Source organism: Gymnogyps californianus, chromosome 3 (genome assembly GCF_018139145.2).
Source record: "Gymnogyps californianus isolate 813 chromosome 3, ASM1813914v2, whole genome shotgun sequence".
Classification (NCBI taxonomy): domain Eukaryota; kingdom Metazoa; phylum Chordata; class Aves; order Accipitriformes; family Cathartidae; genus Gymnogyps; species Gymnogyps californianus.
The window spans coordinates 109662223-109679696 of NC_059473.1; the positions used below are offsets into that span (position 1 = coordinate 109662223).

Below are 17474 nucleotides of genomic sequence, written 5' to 3' on the forward strand. Positions count from 1 at the left end.
TTTCCCATTAAAATTTGCAAACAGGATAAAGCTAGTTCTCGTACTCCTTTTTCAAGGGAAAAAAGCAAGAAGTCAACATGAGGGCAAGACTGTCCTGCTACACTAGCAGTTCTGTCAGGTCAATGGAAGAGAGCAAAGCTCCAGTTTAAGCCTGCTATATCCAACATGCAGTTGGTAGGTGTTGAGATTTGAGTATGGCTCCATACCTTGGCAGCAGTGGCAACACTAAGCTGCCCATGCAAGAATGAGGACAGACTGACTGAAGGCAGTGTGAGGCTGAAAAGCCATGAAGGACCTCTTGGTGTGTCTAGACACACTGGAGGACTGCAGATAGCAACTGGTGCTCCTTCTCCAGCAATAGCTGCTGTGCTACTGAGGAATTGAGGAATATGGGAATTGGCAGCTTGATGCTGGTCTCTGCTGGTGTTACCATGAGGAGGCAGCCATCTGCCCCACCAATGTGTCACCTCAAGCAGCTGCCAACTTCTCCTGCTGTTAAGGCTAACCCTATATTCAACTTGGTGCAGTAGCCTTGCTTGAGGTGCTTTAGGCAGTATTGGAGACCAAGAATTAAAGAACCTTCAAGTACTTTCTTTTAATGAATCTGAAGTCATCAGGCTCCCTAACCTGAAGTGCTGTGCAAGGCAAACCTGTTTAAACTTAGAAGAGCTCATGGCTGTCTCTGAGAAGGATGCAGCACTGTTATACAAGCTCAGCTTTCCCCCTGCTTCACGAGTCACACCGGTTTTGACCAGAACTGAAGCCACTGAGCCCACACACATAAAAAGGGGTCCTCAGGTGCTAGACGTGCTCAAACCTCGAGGTGCTCAAACCAGCTACCAGCCCTGGGCAGCCGGCGGGTTTCGCGATGGCCCTGCAGGGCCGAGAAGCGGGTCTGGGGGGGGTGGGTGGTGGGGAGCGGGGCAGGAGAAGGAAAACAGCGAGCCAGCCCCCGCGGCTCGGTGCCAAGTTTCCCTTCTGCGAGAAAGGAAAACGAAAGCGAGCGTTTCCCCGCGCTCCGGCACGGCACGCCGGGGCGGGACGGGAGGGGGCCGCCGCGCTCTTAAGCGCGGAGCGCCGGGCGCCTCGCTGGAGCTTGCGAGCCGAGCCGAGCCCTGTCGGGTCGGGTCGAACCAAGCCAAGCTGAGCCGAGCCGAGCCGAGCCAAGCCAAGGCAAGCCGGGTCGAGTGGAGTCTAGTCGAACTGAGCCCAGCCTGATCGAGTCGAGCCGAACCGAGCCCAGGCGGGTCCAAGTGAACGGCAGCGCATCCCGCCAGGTCCAAGTGAACCGCAGCGCATCCCGCCGAGCCGAGCCGCGCCGCGCCGCGCCGCGCCGCGCCGCGCCGAGCCGCGCCGAGCCGCGCCGAGCCGCGCCGAGCCGAGCCGAGCCGAGCCATGCAGCTGGGCGTGCTGGGCCGCCTGCCGCTGGCGGTGGCGCGGGCGGTGCTGGCGGTGCTGCGCGGGCGGCTGGGCGCGCTGTGCTGGAGCCTGGCGCCCCTCTCCCTGCCCCTCTCCCTGCCCCTGCCCGGCTGGCGGCGGGTCTCGGCCCCCAGCCCCGCCGCCCCGGCCGACCCCCGGCGGGAGCGGGAGCGGGAGCGGGAGCGGGAGCGGGAGTGGGACGACGCGTCCCCGACGCCCACCAGCGTCAATTACCACTTCACCCGGCAGTGCAACTACAAGTGCGGCTTCTGCTTCCACACGGCCAAGACGTCCTTCGTGCTGCCCCTGGAGGAGGCCAAGCGGGGGCTGGCAATGCTCAGGGAGGCGGGTGAGTCCGGGGGGGCCGCCGGTGGGAGCCGGGGCGGGGGGATGCGCGGCGGCCGCGTCCCGGCAGGACCGGGTGGCGTCGAAGAAGTTATCCCGGGAGGTGTCCCTCTTCATATCGCTGCAGTCGGGCACTGGCAGCGTGTGGAAGGAGCGGGCAATAGGCACGCAGAGGTTCACAGCATCTTTCTGTGGTCCTTTTCTAGGAATGGAGAAAATAAATTTCTCGGGAGGAGAACCGTTTCTTCAGGACAGAGGCGAATTTGTAGGCAAGCTGGTCCAGTTTTGCAAGCAGGAGTTGAAGCTACCAAGCGTCAGCATTGTTAGCAACGGCAGCCTGATTAAAGAACGGTGGTTCAAGAAGTATGGTAAGGAAAAACCACTGTGCACAGAAGCACTGGCAGGGTTTGGGAACCTCCTCGGGGCAGCTTCACCAAAGGATGGTTTTTGGTGCAAGTGGGAGACGGTTTGTTAGTGGTTCATTTACAGTAAACGCAAACCAAACATAAATACCAGTGAAATATTGTTAATTATATGTTGTGAACATAGGCAGTTTGTACTATTGCCTCTTTGGTATAATGGTATAATAAAATAATAGCTCAGACTGTTTCCATAATGCTGGGGACACACACACAGAAAATACGTGTTTTGACGCTGCTGCTGCTGCTGTGGCTTTTGCGGTTCATGTGATGACTCTACAGAACTGTATTTACATGACACTTTGTGACAGATCACAAGGAAGTGAAAGTAGGCAGAGTCCTGACAGCTTTTAACTGAGGGACTGCATATTAATCAATTTTTAAAACTTGTTTTCAGGTGAATATTTAGACATTCTGGCAATTTCATGTGATAGTTTTGATGAGGATGTCAACGTTTTAATTGGCCGTGGTCAAGGAAAGAAGAACCATGTGGAAAATCTGCATAAACTGAGACAGTGGTGCCGAGAGTATGCTGTTGCTTTCAAAATAAATTCAGTGATCAACAGATTTAATTTTGAGGAAGATATGAATGAGCAGATCAAGGCACTCAACCCCGTGCGCTGGAAGGTAAAGTAGTATACACCGTAGGTTTCCTGTTCAGAGAAAAGTAATAATGAAGTGAAGTCCAGGAGTTGTCTGAACCTCTAATGACCTCAGTCAGATCTCCACCTCCAGCTTGGGCTGGTGTTAGCAGACTTCCTGTCAGTGTTACATGGTGTTGAGACAGGTTCTGTCTCTTTCTGCACTTAAATGGAGCCCAATGTGTCAAGAATCTTTTTTGTTGTGATATTTACAGGAAATTACTATTTCAGCGTATGTCGATCTAGTTTTTTATGATACTAAAAATAAGATAGAAGGTCTTTAACATTTGAAAATGTGTCATGGTGTAGAGAAAATGAGGAAAAGTTAGTGTACAATGATACATTAGAGGTAATATTAGCAATATATAAGTGTACATTAGTACATTAATGTTCTGTTATAGAGTACTAGTGGTTAGTGTGCATGTATTATATTTTCTACTAGAAGTGTATTAAATACATTATGTTATCAGTTTGAAAATGGGTAGAGATAATGTGACTTATAAATATGGGAGAACTTGTAGAATAATTTCTCATTATTTGCTTCATGGGAATTGGTATACACACATGATTTCCCAGAAAAAAAAAAAATCACTGTAAGTGAAATCTTGGTCCTACTAAAGGAGTGTAAGGAAAATACGACATTTTAATATTTTATCAAGCTTCCTGGCCTACTTTCTTAGTGGGGTTACAGAGCATGTTGATGGCAAAGGCACCTTTTTTCCCCCAAAGTCTATTCTGAATGTATTTGAGGACTTGGCCTTTAGAAGGAGGCTGTTAAGTAGACAAATTATTACATTTTGTTTCTGGGAAGTCGTCCCTATCTTTTCTGTGACCATCTGAAGCTAGTTAAACTTACAGTCACCAATCAGGTTGAAATCTTTAAGAATAAAGATTGACTTGATAGTCTGCATTGTACATAGTACTTACTGGCATTTATAATACAGCCATACTATTTGAGGTTCAATCGAAAGTTTATTTAAGCTTTGATTACCTGTGCCCTTATTAAGGCCAGAGCAGTTAAGATTTCTGTGGAAACCTGGTCAGGAACCATGACTGTATAATTACATTTAGAACTATGTAATGTTAATTTGCTAAAAATAAATCTGCACCGTGCCCTTTGTGTAGTATTCACTTACCACAATTTGTGTCAGTGTGGCTCCACTGACAGAAAAATTAAAGACATTGCTACTGAGACAACTGAAGGTTTTTGTCATGGTGACAGTCTCTTATCCTCAAGGCAAGTGAAAACATAAAATCTTAACCAGGTGCCTTCTGTCTTCAGGTATTCCAGTGCCTGCTCATTGAAGGGGAGAACAGCGGTGAGGATGCCCTGAGAGAAGCAGAGAAATTTGTTATCAGCGATGAAGAATTTGACCAATTCCTGGATCGCCACAAAGAGGTCTCCTGTTTGGTACCTGAATCTAATCAGAAGGTAAAATTGAAACTGTCCTTTTGTAACTTTATTTTCAAATAAAGTTGGAAAGATGGAAAGGAACTAGAAGCTTTCATGGCAATTAACACTTTCCCTATTAGTATTGGCTTAGAAGAGATACAGTACAACTTTGTCAGCAACTGGTTTTGTTATGGTGGAAGCCAAGGTTTTTAATTTTCTTTAAGGCTTTTTATTGAGCACGAAGTTATTAATAGGAGAGTAAAAACTCATTGATCCCAGTCCTGTGGAAACCAGCGGGAGTCCTCTCACAGCGTCATGTGGGCCTCTGCTCAGTGAGATGGATGTATAAAGTATCAGCAAAGAAACTGCAGAAACTGGAGTTTTCCACAGCTGAATGGTGAACTCTAAACAATAATTAAGCCCTTTGGAATTGAATAGCTTTTCTCCACCAGGGCACAAGATCCTGAAAAGGTTGAATGTTAATGTAAACACACTTCATACGCTAAGCATAGTTTCCTAATAGAGATTCACCATGATGTTACGCTATGGCAGTGTCATCGACCTACACAAAGCAAGGTATCATCCCAGTCAGCATTATATTGGGTGTTGAGGAACAAGAACTAGTATTTTTGCCTGACACATCTTACTGGGTACTCCCTCCCACAATAAAGTCACATTTTTAACATTGTCTATCTGAACTCCTTTGGACTACACGTTCGGGCTCTTTATTCACCAGGAGACTCCTTGTGCTACTGCAGAGCCCAGCAGTTAACTTGATGAGCTGCCATCCAGCTTACGTTAGCTGCAGTAAAGGAGTTAAGTGCCTAAGGGTGAAGCTCAGGACATTTTGTAAGATGCCTACAGACCCTATACATGGCATGAGGAGAGTTAGAAGACTCACTGTTAAGAAAGTTTATGAACTGAATGAGGAGATACTAAGTTGAACAAAGTTCAGGAATGCCTTAAATCTCCCATCTTGTGTTCCTTTTCCTCTCCACAGATTAAGACTCTCCGTTTACAGTTTACTTCTTAATGTATAGAGAGCTCAAGTGAGCAAACTGGGTTGCCTTTACTGTGTAAGACATAGAAGTGGGACTGTGCAGTTTAGCGTTTAAGGCATTTGGTGGGAGAGAGCACTCAGAGAAGGTGTTTAGATGAGAACCCAGAATTGTTTCTACATTTTTTGCCATGTAAGAAGTCCTACAAAAAAAGAGTAGACTTCCCTCAGTAGGTTTGGTTCTAGAAGACTGTTTCTGATTTCTGTTAAACCTGTGTGAAAGATGGACACCAAATTGATCAAACAGATTTCCCGTTCTACACAGCAGCAAGCTCCAGCTACCTAGAGAATTTTAGGGAGGATCATGTAGGAGATGCCCAGTTAGCTGAGCAAACATGTCTTATTTCAGCTGTTGGCCTATTTCCTGGTGCAGACCTGAGAGCTTTTTGAGCTGGGAGAACACCTTTGTCTGTTAGGGTGATAATTAAACACCCCAGCTTAAATGGTCATGTCATTTGTTTGGAAAATGTCATAATCATCCCAGTATGCAAAACAGTGTAAGTTCTGCTGGTGTAGAAGTTAATAGAAAACTTGGATATTATTTAAAACACCTTTTTCCAGTTGGGCACCCACATTTCAATTAGACACTTGAGAGGTCATATTCCAAGAATTACTAGTTCATTCATGCATTAAGTCATGCTAGTAATCCTGTTGTTTATTTCTATAAATTTGATCCAAGCCCACTGAAATAGTGGTAAGACACTACATGTTTCAAAGATTTGGATCAGGCTTTGAATGAATAGTTGTTTGTTTTGTCCTTGATTTTTCACTAGAATGGAATTTTGGTTTGTATATTAATTTAGTTTTTTATTTTGATCTATTACAGATGAGGGATTCATACCTCATTCTGGATGAATACGTAAGTCTTTGTTTGATACTTGGTATTTGTATGCTAATATATGTATGTATACAACAGGGATAACCAATTCAATTTACTGTGCATTCTATAAAATAATTTTACCATGTAGTAGAAGGAATAGATGTAATTTCTTCCCATCAGACATATTGAGAACTTGAATATAAGTATGACCTAAGGAGAAGTTGCCATCAGGTTGCTTGTATAATCATTGCATCACGAATCTTAAAGTGTAGATGTGTATCTTCGCGGGATATCTTTGCTGCTTTTCTTTAATTTAAAAATACAGGACTTGTCCTGAAAGTTAAGTTTCAAAGACCCTACTTAGTTTACGTGTAACTGAAGAGTAAACATACGGTATGGCTTTGTTCCTGCTAAGATGTGTCAATGTGTCTAACCATGAGCTTCTGAGCCTTCTAAGGACTACAGTGAAACTGTTCATGCACTTACATAGGCTTTTGTGGGATTGCAGCGCAACTTGTTTAATTCTGTAGAAAAATTAAGCTTTTACAAATTGACTTTCTAACGTCTTGTCTTGATGTTCCAGATGCGTTTTCTGAACTGTAGAAATGGACGGAAAGAGCCTTCCAAGTCTATCCTAGATGTTGGCATAGAAGCAGCTATAAAATTCAGTGGATTTGATGAGAAGATGTTCCTAAAAAGAGGAGGAAAGTATGTGTGGAGTAAAGCAGACATGAAACTGGACTGGTAACTCAATATAGTGAGTTAGGGCACATCCATTATGTAAAGAAAATGGGTTTGTACGTATGCATGTGTAAATATGTATCTAATGCCTTTAACTACACTTGGTATATTATACAGATTGATGTTCAGTATAACTCTATATGTGAACGTGTTAAATGTTTTTAGAATGTAGATTGTGTTCTTATGTATTGTTTGGTTGAACATTACCAAGCACCTTCAGAGCTTTCATGTAAATAGATCTCTGAAATCAACTTTCTAGCCCATTGTATGAAGGACTTAAGGGCAGACAGTTAATATAATGTCACACAGGAAACGGTGCTCAGATAATACATAAGTGTGCATGCCAGAAAACAAACCAAAACCCACCCCAATCTCTAATTCATTGTAAACAGCTGTAATGATGGATAAGTGGAAACTCTTATCAGGGAACGTATTGTGCCTCATTCATATGGAAAGGTGGATTGCAGTTCCTCGCTAGATCACAAGAGGGCCAGCTGGCAGGCCTTTGGAAGCAGCCCCTACCTTTTTCAGGGGTAATAGAGGGTCAGAATCTAGGAATCGTTATCTGTAATAATGTATTTAAAAGGAAATCAAGATGAAAACATTGGCAATTTTCATTCTTTAAGACAACTGTAAAAGTGTCTGTTGTTCTTTTCCCTCTCCTCCCTATACACACACAATATTTGCAAAAATGTTGGGGGACGTAATTTTCTGTGAAAACTTATTTTTAGTCATGAAAGAATATTATATTTGTCCTAAAACATAAAAGTGCATTTTGCCCAATGACAAGCAACTTCTTATTTCACATTGGCAATGGCCTTAGTTCTAACAAATATTTACAGTGAAAACAGTGTTTGCATTTTATTAATAACTTCCTCAATTTTCCTTTTACCTGCAAATATTGACTTATTTTTACCATGTTTTTCTCTCCCTGTACATACAGTTCTGATGAAGATTCCTTCTGAAATTAATTAATACTATGTAGCACACCTAACACGTACCTTCTGTTGCATACTGGCTGTTATTTGCATGCTTTTTATTTTGCTAAGCCATGGAATTACAAACAACAAAGTTGATATATCATGTAACCTTGTTTTAAAGGTTGCTTGGCTCAGTAATCATTCTCGCTTGCTGGTTACAAACGTGCAGGTATTAAGTGAAACTAATCGGGTTTTGTGATAGCTGTCTTTGATTTTAAAAGCTGTCAGCATCAGCATAAAATAGAGAAAAGTCAAAAACCCGTGCAAAACCAATGATCTAATATGCTGCCCTCGTTCTTGGTTTTCTGGCAATTGTTACGGCTTTATAATTGCAGTTTTCCAAATTTAACTAGTCCCATCCCCTTACACCCCCCCTACACCCCCCCCAGCCCCGCCCCGCAAAGCTCTGTATGAAGGGCATGGGGATAAGCATTGCACAAAGCAGAAGTGAGCTGGCACTACTCATTTGTCCTGTCCATTGAACTCAATGTTTGGACTGTCTCACATGTTTAAATATTTGCAGCAGTTGGGAGCCAGCATGCATTAAATGTACCAAGTACAGAAAATTACACCTTCTTTCATTTTTCTCATAATGCCAGTTGATTTTTTTTAAGAGGTTTTCAAGAGAAATGTTTTGCATTCACCTAATGCATCTTAAAAGTTGAAGGGGAAAGCGCTTAAGTAGGAGCTGCTACTTCTGAATAAAGGAAGGTGCATCTCTGAATACACTGTGAAAATGTTTCCATTTATAATTCCTTTGGTTTCTATTTTTACTATCCTAACTGTAAATGTACTGTCTCAGTGGCGCTCTTTTGTCTCTTTGTATTTTGCACTAGACACATTTCAGTATTTTTTTTTCTTGTATTAATACTAAGTGACATTTAAAATGTGGCCCACACACATTAACCCCACAGTCTTTTGGCAGCTGTTTCGCTGACCTTGGTTGGAGTTCTGCCTGAGTAGCAACTACGGGCAGCACAGATTTATGTAACTGTGGGGTTTGACTTCCTTTGCGTTCCCATTGCTGAAATGTTAAATCTAGCCTCTTCCTCAGCATCTACGCTGCATGATAGAAAAGAAGCATTTTCCTTTGGTGCTGGCTCAGTCCCAGCATGGGGAAAGATTTAGTGCATCAATGTACCAGTAAATCTACCAGCTTGCTGCCTCTGCAGAAAATGCCAGCTGTATCACAGCACGCAGATGTGAGGTACACAAACTCCCATTCAGATCCAGAAATCCTGCCATTCTGTGCTTTGCATTTTACTCTGTAAATGGCTGTTCTTTTGCTGCAAGAGATCCTCTGTGACTACAGAGGAAGCTGCAGGATAAACAAACTGGAGCTGAAAATGTGAAAATCCAGTAAATAATGTAAAGACATTGAAGATGGCTTTTATCAGAAGGTTCTAAGTTCTTCTCTTCTTAAAATCTTAAGGATTTTACATTGCTTCTTGCTACCATACATAATTAAGAAAAAGTTTCTGCTCTGTGTGATACTCTTTTCCAGAGGAAATGCCAGTCGTGTACATTGGAAATGAAGAATTTGACATAACACAGTTTCACAATCATTGAAATTAATGAATAGCTATTGGTATTTTTATATGCAAAATTCATTTTTGTGTAAAATCTCAAAAATTTTTTTGGCTACAGCTTGATTAACCTAGTGTATTTTTTTTAATCTATAAACACAATTCACAGACCAAAAATGGACTTTAGGCTTTCATTCTGTAGTTGGGCCTAACTTTCAGCATGGGACTAGGAAAATAGTACTGAATTCAATAGGGCTACTGCCAGGCTTAGAGATTACATGTACATTGTGACCCTGAAGAGTCAGGATTTAATTTTAAGTCCTGTAAACACAGATACGCTTAATTGTATTTTCATGTGTAATCTCATAGTACTGCAGCTAAGCACTTGCTAAAGATGCTGAATTGGGAAGGAACATACACTGTCGTTTACTAGCATTATGCAGCTGCTCATATTTGTAAAATTTGTAGAGAATGAGCGTTTGGGAGAATGACTTCAGTTAAAATTATGAATATACGTTGGGTAATGAGTAAAACTGCCATTTAAGATGCATTTTAAGATGCCTTCTTTTTCAGTGTGAAGGATGCTGATGTATTTGAATGTTAAAAATGATGACTTTTAAAATTATACTGTCACATAATTAGTGCTAAATATTTCACATATGTTGCACATTTCAATAAATGCTCTATTTTCTTAAGTTTGCCTGTCATTTTTTTTTTTTTTTTTTTTAAATATAACCCAGAACCCTACTAGCAAAATGTGTGACTGCATTCACAAGAGATCTGTAATTCTGGATGCAGTCTGTATTTAGCACAGGGGGCTGCTTGCACGATGCCAAGGGCAGCATCTAGGCTGAAATGGATAACAATAGTGGTGATTCTCCTCGTGATGAAAAGCATTTGTTACAAGCTTGAGTGGACTGGGCTGTGCTGGGAGAAGACAGTTAAAATACCTTGTGCTGTTCAGATGACAGCCGTTACGAAAGACACAACTATCCATAAATATCTGAGGAGAAAAAAAGATTATCTTCTGTTATGGTAAATAAGAGAGAAAAACTAGTCAATTTAGAGGAGTAAAGACAAGCGGCTTCTCAAGCTCGTCTCCTGTCTTCAGGCTGCAGTATAAACTCTTGTACTAGGCAACCTGAAATTGAGCTTTTCACAGTAATTGGTTGTGTGTGATGGGAAGCTTAGCTTTTCCTCCCCCTTGCCTTTGCCAGTTTTTTTTCTGCATATTCTAGTGGAGTGAAGGTGCCCAGGAGCAGAGCTGCAGCAAGATGCTGTATGCCTCCTGCCTCCCCGCCTGCACTCCCCGACCCCACGACCTCCGCAAGGTGCCCCCCGGGGGCTGCTGTGTTGTGTCACCCCTGCTACAGCTCGGGCAAGGGCGTAAGCTGCGTTTTAGTAAATCAACCAGACAGCTCCTATTCATCTCTCCAGCTCGGTGTTTTTCCTTTTGTGTCTCCGTGCGTTACGGAAGAAAGCCGGTCGTTGCTTCATACATAAACCAGCAACAGGAAAGCAGCTGTTTTTGCTAAGCAGTGCTTGCAAAACAGCCGTGCCCATCATGGTTTCCTTACGTTTCCCTTCTTCCTTTCCTTGCAAGCGTGGCAAACCCTTCTGCCCTCCTTTGTAAAATCAGTCCCCCATTGTTTCTCTCCTGCCGCTGAATGACCTGCCGGGCCGGGGGGCGTCACACTAGGGCAACCTGAGATGCGATTCCTTAAAATAAATCAAAAAAACCATGGGAAAACCGGCGGCCCGGCACGGCCCGGCACGCCCAGGGAGGCCGCCGCCGCTGCTCGGACCAGCGCAGGGAACACGCCCGGCGCTGCCAAGCGGGAAATCCCGGGATCCCCGCGCCCGCCGGGCCGGGAGGCGCTTCCCGCCGCCGCCAGGGGGCGCCGCTGTGCCCGGCGCGGCGGAGCGGGGCGGCCGCTTCAAAGCGGGCGGCGACGGCGAGGCAGTTAATGGCGCCCGCCTAGCTGCAGGCGCGCCCGCCCCCGCACGCCCTCCTCCTCCTCCTCCTCCTCCTCCTCCTCCCCCTCCTCCGCCCCCGCCGGAGAAAAGCCCGGGAGCGGCGCCCGCCGCGCACACTCCGGCTCCGCGGCTGACGGCGCCGCGGGGGGTGGAGACCATGCCTGGGGCGGCGGTGCCCTGCCGCGGCTCCGCGGGATAGCGCGGGGTGCCGCGCACCTTCCGCGGGCCGCCCCGTGCCGGCAGAGGCTGGAGCGGCAGGGTAAGGCGTCCTGGGCAGCGGGCGGGGGGAGCCGGGCGCAGCAGGAAGGGTGCGGCCGGGAGGTGGGGGTACCTCCGCCGGCCCCGCTGAGCCCCGGGGTGGGGGTAGGGGGTGTCCCCGCTCCCCGCCGCGGCGGTGGGGCAGCGGGAGGCGGCGCCGAGCCGCGCGGGTCCGCGCGAGGCACCCACATCCCCTTACGTAAAGGGCTCTGCCTGCTGCTTCCCGCGCCGGGCGGCAGGCGCGCGGGCTGCGGGCCTCCTCCTCGGGGTGCCGTAAGGGCAGAAACAACGTTATTTCTGCTGCCGGTGGCTCCCTGCGTCCGGGGGGCTGCCCCGGGCACCCAGCGCCACCCGCCCCGCTGGGTGCCCCTTTGCCGGCAAGGTGGTGTTTCCGTAGGAGGCGGGGGGCGTTCGGTTTTGGGAGCGGTACCTGGCTGCAAGGAGGGCATGGCAGATCACCGGCTGCCTTAGAGGAAAGGGTGCTGCCGGCGGTGCGGCTTCCAGCAGGTGTTGTTGGGCACGTAGTGAAAACGGTTACTTGGGCTCGCGTGTTTTCTGTTCTGTGATTTCCACGAATGAGCTAAAGCTCCTTGAAACAGTTCGGTGCCTCGGAGTGCAATAGCCACTCTTCGAGAGGGTGAAAATAATAAATAAAGGGGTGTGTGGATTGACATCCACAGCCAGTGTTCTCAGATACAAGTGAAGTGTGCGGAGAAATTGGTTTGTTTGGGTTGCAGGGGTGGAAAAAGTAGGAGTAGGACTCGGTTTTTTCGTGCTTGTATTTTTTTTTTTCTTCTCACCTCACTGCCCTGAAGAGATGCTACCATTGACTTTTTTGAGGTGTTGGAAGAAACCATATGTATAATAATGAGGTTCCCCACCCAGATCCCCAATGTCCTTTTAAATCAAGGGTATCTTGTTCCTGAAAAATCAGGCCCTGTATCACTCTGGTTTTATTGCTTCTATAGAACTGGAACGGGGAGTGTCAATGGGACAGGCTGGTGGAAGAAGATGCAAGCTGTTTCAATTTCCACAGTTTTCTTGGAAATACTGTTATTTCTGTCCTGGAACATATTATTCTCTGTTCTACAACAAGCATAAATAATGATTTATAAATAGATCTATTTGTTTATATTGTTCCCAGTGTAGCCAAACAACTGTTTACATTGTGAAATGGATTGCTTCATTTCACATTAGCTTATCAGTGCTGACCCAGGAGCAGCTACAGCTGAAGTTACAATGTTCTTGGGCAGAGTGCTACTGAAGCGATTACATCAGTAGTTCAAACGCCTGGTTGCTGGCCTTTCGGTTTGCTTGTGTGTGCTTCTCTGACAGACATGAGATGTAGTGAAGGGGTGGGGTGGGGCGGAGAAGGGTGTATGGGGATGTGGTGGGCTGAGGGGCAGATTTGTGCCTTTAAATAAACTGCTCTGATTATACTTAAATGGGACTTTACAGTGTGGGGGAATTTAAATGACTGTCTCCTGGTATTCTTAGGGCATCTGTCAAAGTGACCTGACTTGAAGTTTGTTAAATACCCAACAGAAGCAAGATCAAGTGAGAAAAGAGTGGTGATGAGGGGGGGAAATCTTTGCTTTTGCTTAGGAGCTACTTGAAAAAGACAGGATTTTTTTTTTCCCAGGATGAAATTTTATTCCTTTACCCCTCCTTTCCCTGGCCATCACGTCTCATTATCCTCTTGTGCAATCTGTGTATTGTTCATGAGGGGGAGAAACCATCTGTGATTGAAATACGAGTACGATGACGGATGTTTCAATCTAACTACTTTGAATGAGCCATCCTTTAGATAAAACAAAGAGTTGATTTCCCCTCCTTTCTAAATCGCCCTGATTCCTTTTCTAGGAGCTACTAGATCAAATCATGTGTTTATCATCTGCAAACAGTTATTGTAGATTTTTGCCCTTGAAGCACAGTATAATAAGTTACCTTCACTTACAATCTGGATTGTGCATATTTCAGTATTTTAAGGCAATAATTTTTTGGGGAAAAAAAAAAGACTATCTATTTGCTTAACTGTTTTTGTTTCTAACGTTTTTTTCCAGTACTACATTCCAAGTCTTTGTCACATTTTCTGTGGGTTTTTTTTTTATAACTTCTGACAACTTTCCTTTCAGTTAAGCCAAAGGACAAGGCTGCTGTCTTAACCATGAGTTTTGGCTGCAGTGCCATACTGGGGGTATGAATGGCTTCAGTGTATCTGCTGTATTTACAAGAATGCTCTCATAGGCTGGCAGAAAACTGTTATTTGCCCTCCCAGTGCTGATTCAGGGAAAAATAACAACCCTGATCATCCCGCAGCTTGATCTGCGCACGTAGACCCTTTCTCTCCTAGAGACCTGATGTAACAGGGGAATTGGAATGTGTTATATTTCTCACCATGTTTCCTGTGGAGTCGTATTAATAGTTAGGCAGTCGAGTTAGTAGTCTATGGTTTGATTAGGAGATTTGCTTTTAACTGTATTCCTTTTTGTATCTTGAGTTACAAAAATGAAATGGAAAACAATTACAAACCAACCCACCACTCAGTTTGAATGGTTTAGCAATTCTGCTGTGTCTAACTTAGGCTGTGGTCAGCTGTTCTTTTTATAAGACAGGATCCTTTTCTGTTCTGCTTTGCAGAAATGAACCCATAATATTCATCTTTCCCTGACCTTTTGAAGGAGATCAGACAAAAAGATCATAATGATAATATCTATTTTTCACTTTTGATGGCTGGGAGGAGCTGTTGAAAATACACTTACTCCTCTGGCTGCCTGCTGCAAAGTGATGGGAATGATTTTTCTATTTCATAATCAAATCGGATCAGAAATGCTTACAGTTTTTCTGCGTATGCAGCCAGTGAATGCTGGAGCTGGCAGTGCTAGTACAAACTGGGTTTTCAAATAGCTTGATTGTTTGCTGATGGTGCCATTTATGGTGGTGACACCATAAGTGTCCTTTCTCAAAAAGGCTGAAGAAAATGAGGAACAGAGAAAGTGAACCAATGTGTCTGGTAGTTTTATTTACTGTGAGGAAAAAAATTCTAATCAGATCGTTCTAGTCTTGCAAGACAATGTTATTTCCTTCTCATAGCATCATTTCCATCTTTTCATTCAAAGAATAGCAAGTGAAAGGTAGCATTAAAATACTTTACTGTTATCTGCCAGGTACCATTATGACAGTTTAATACAACTACATCCTGTTTTTATTGAATGGAAATTACTTATGATTGAAGAAATGGACTAAAGCTTACTTAATATAACCTTTTTCTACCGTATGATATCCAAAGGATCATCTGAAATACTTGGGAGTGAAGACGGGTCTTGCAGGTTTTCTGGAAAATAACAGATTCTAACTTACCAGGTTCAGGCATAATTTTTTTTCACCGCATACAAATGCTGAACTTTGTTTGCACTGATCACTGCTTTGCTTGTGAGCAGCTAGGTTCCAAAGTTTTGGAGTCTTTATATTTACTCTTGACTTTCACTTGGAAACTTTACTGACTGTTCTGTTTCTGGAGTATCGGGGTTATTTCCTGTTATCATAAAACTCCACTACGAACTACAATCTGTGAAAGCCATCACTTTGGTTCTTGGAGAAAGTTTCAGTTGACTTGCCTTCATCTCAACTCCAGCCTCTAGTAAATAGGTCATACGCAGCGTAAGAATTGGATAATAACTGACAACTGTTGTACACATCCAGCCCTTGTGGAGGACTCTTATATTTAGCTAGTGAGGGATATGAAGATGAAATTAGGAAAATATTTTAAGGCAACAATCCATTATTGGCCCACCATAATCTGTTACGTGATCAGCTTCTTCCTATGCTTAGTATTTCTGCTATTGCTGTTTACCAGACGGTCTGCTTCATGTTTTATTGCTGGTGAGGATCCATAGAGAGGGAACCATGTGCGGGTTTCTTCATCTCACAGACAGTAATCTCCTTTTATATATAGTTATGTATGTGTCTATATATATATAAAATGTTACATATAATATTTTATAGTTTATATAATGTTATATTATATATAAAAATATTTTTTTACCCTTGAATTTCTCTAAACAATGTCTAGTAGGGAGCAGATCTGGTAGAATTGTCAAAAGTGATAGCATGCTGTCCTACCCACACTGGCTTTCCTGAAGCACTCGTTATTATGACTTCTGGTGTCTGTCTTTTCTTTTCAGCACATTGCCCTTGAGCATCGTCTCCAGATTTGGGTATGCTGATAATGAAGTTATCATTTTGTCGAGCAATGCAGACCTGGAGTAGCCTCCTCCTGTTGCAGGTAGTTGGTATGCACAAACTGTGGCAGACCTGTGCAGCCTGTTCCTGGTGGGGTAGCAGAAGTGGTGAGGAAGCCAGGTTATCACTGATCATAGAATCACAGAATGGTTTGGGTTGGAAGGGACCTTCAAAGTTCATCTAGTCCAATCCCCGCCATGGGCAAGGACATCTTTCACTAGATCAGGTTGCTCAAACCCCATCCAACCTGACCTTGAACACTTCCAATGATGAGGAACCTGGGACTATTTCTCTCTTTCTGGTATTTAAAAGGATCTTTCTGGCAGATCAGTCTTTCTCATCTTACCATAGATGAGCCTGCTAGATGACTGCTGAAGCTACATATGCAGTGTGATCCCCAGAGTACCTCAGGGTGGAGGATCTGCTGTGGCCCTGAGCCTGCCGTATGGCCAGATGCTCTTACCTGAAGGACTTTTGGGAAATGCCCAGCTGTTGCCAGGTACTCAGGGGTGTTACGTGACAACAGGCCCTCCCAGGAGGAATTCACACTCTGTTTTCAGGCAGGGCTGCCCACCCATAGTGACCACGCAGGGTAGCTGTGGTGGTGTGGGTGTGCAGAGCCTGCTCCCTGCCCAAATGCCTCCTCCCTGGGGTGACAGGAGGGGTCATGCCATATTGCTTAAGGCAATTTTTCTGGGCCTGATGCTTTAGACAATGTTTATGTCCTCTTAGGAGGAAAATGAATGTTGTTTAACTCTGGTTTTCCTTCTATTGCTACTTAAGGAAACAGTTTTTCCTTCATCTCTCTGTACCTCTATTAAGAAACACATCTGTCCAGGCAGAATGAGAGTGATGCTCTGTGACTTGTGTGGTCAGGCTTATGTTTCCAGTGCAATCTTGTAACAACGACTGCAAGTTCAAGACAAGCTATTTGCAGTCAGTGTGTGTGTGTGTGTGTATATATATATATTCAGCCTGGTTTTCTGAGAAAATATACATTACGTGCAACTCTTTCTGTGAACGTGTCTTTCACTCTCAATAACTTATAAACCTTTTGACCACTTCCAGTTGCATTTGAGAGGTAGAAGCTCATCTCCAATAAACCTATAAGTTTTCTGGTGGTAGGCAGCCTAGGCAGATGGAAAGATGCCTGCTGAAGGAGAGATTGCAGTCTGAACTCTTTCTGTAACTTTGACACACATTCCTAGGAAACTGGATTTTACTGGTTCAGTTGCTTGTGAATCAACTTATATTGTCCTCCTATTTTTTGACCCTATCTCAAATTAGACTGTTACTTCCTCTTTGGATATTTTTGTAACAATTTTGAACATGGAGGAAGAGCAAGTGTTTAGTCTTTCACCCCAAATAGCTTTATAATACTGCAGAAAGTGCATGATGAGAAAGGAAAGGCTCTTTGGTTTTTTTAAACATTATATTCTAATACTCTTCATATATTACAATAATGTTCTGCGTATGTGAATTCCTTTTTGTTAAAATAATTATTTTAACTCTCTCTTTTTTTTCTTGTATTAATTTTGTCTTGTAATAGCAATTCTTTAGACACTCAGAAACCTTTAGGATTCTTGTAGTTGTGTTTTATAAAGCTGTTTCCTGAATGGAGCATGTTACTTGATAGGACACAAACTGAAACAGTTC

At 44.0% G+C, this 17474-nt stretch overlaps 2 protein-coding genes across 3 annotated transcripts in view; both read left to right on the forward strand.

Moving 5' to 3' along the window:
- The first annotated feature begins 1395 nt into the window (after positions 1–1395).
- Positions 1396–6905, forward strand: RSAD2 (radical S-adenosyl methionine domain containing 2). Of its 2 annotated transcripts, XM_050894827.1 has the most exons (7): positions 1396–1566; positions 1603–1768; positions 1971–2132; positions 2581–2810; positions 4107–4256; positions 6101–6133; positions 6678–6905. In XM_050894827.1, exons 1-7 carry the CDS (start codon positions 1396–1398, stop codon positions 6840–6842), a joined length of 1077 nt encoding a protein of 358 aa, XP_050750784.1. In that variant the 3' UTR covers positions 6843–6905. The 2 variants fall into 2 exon arrangements, with proteins under 2 accessions (XP_050750784.1, XP_050750783.1); XM_050894826.1 differs by having other exon boundaries at positions 1396–1768.
- Positions 6906–11499: 4594 nt separating this feature from the next.
- RNF144A (ring finger protein 144A) overlaps positions 11500–17474 on the forward strand; it is a 72238-nt gene continuing 66263 nt past the window's right edge. The window contains exon 1 of the mRNA XM_050893533.1: positions 11500–11577. The gene's annotated coding sequence lies outside the window, so the exon portion shown is untranslated. The remainder of the gene's footprint in view (positions 11578–17474) is intronic.

What these genes read in the sequence shown, in the direction of transcription:
- RSAD2 (XM_050894826.1), top strand. Translation starts at nt 1,396, where the DNA reads ATGCAGCTGGGCGTGCTGGGCCGCCTGCCGCTGGCGGTGGCGCGGGCG. An exon ending in ACGGTGGTTCAAGAAGTATG is followed by an intron (nt 2,133 to 2,580) that starts GTAAGGAAAAAC and finishes ACTTGTTTTCAG; the next exon opens with GTGAATATTTAGACATTCTG. An exon ending in TCAACCCCGTGCGCTGGAAG is followed by an intron (nt 2,811 to 4,106) that starts GTAAAGTAGTAT and finishes TTCTGTCTTCAG; the next exon opens with GTATTCCAGTGCCTGCTCAT.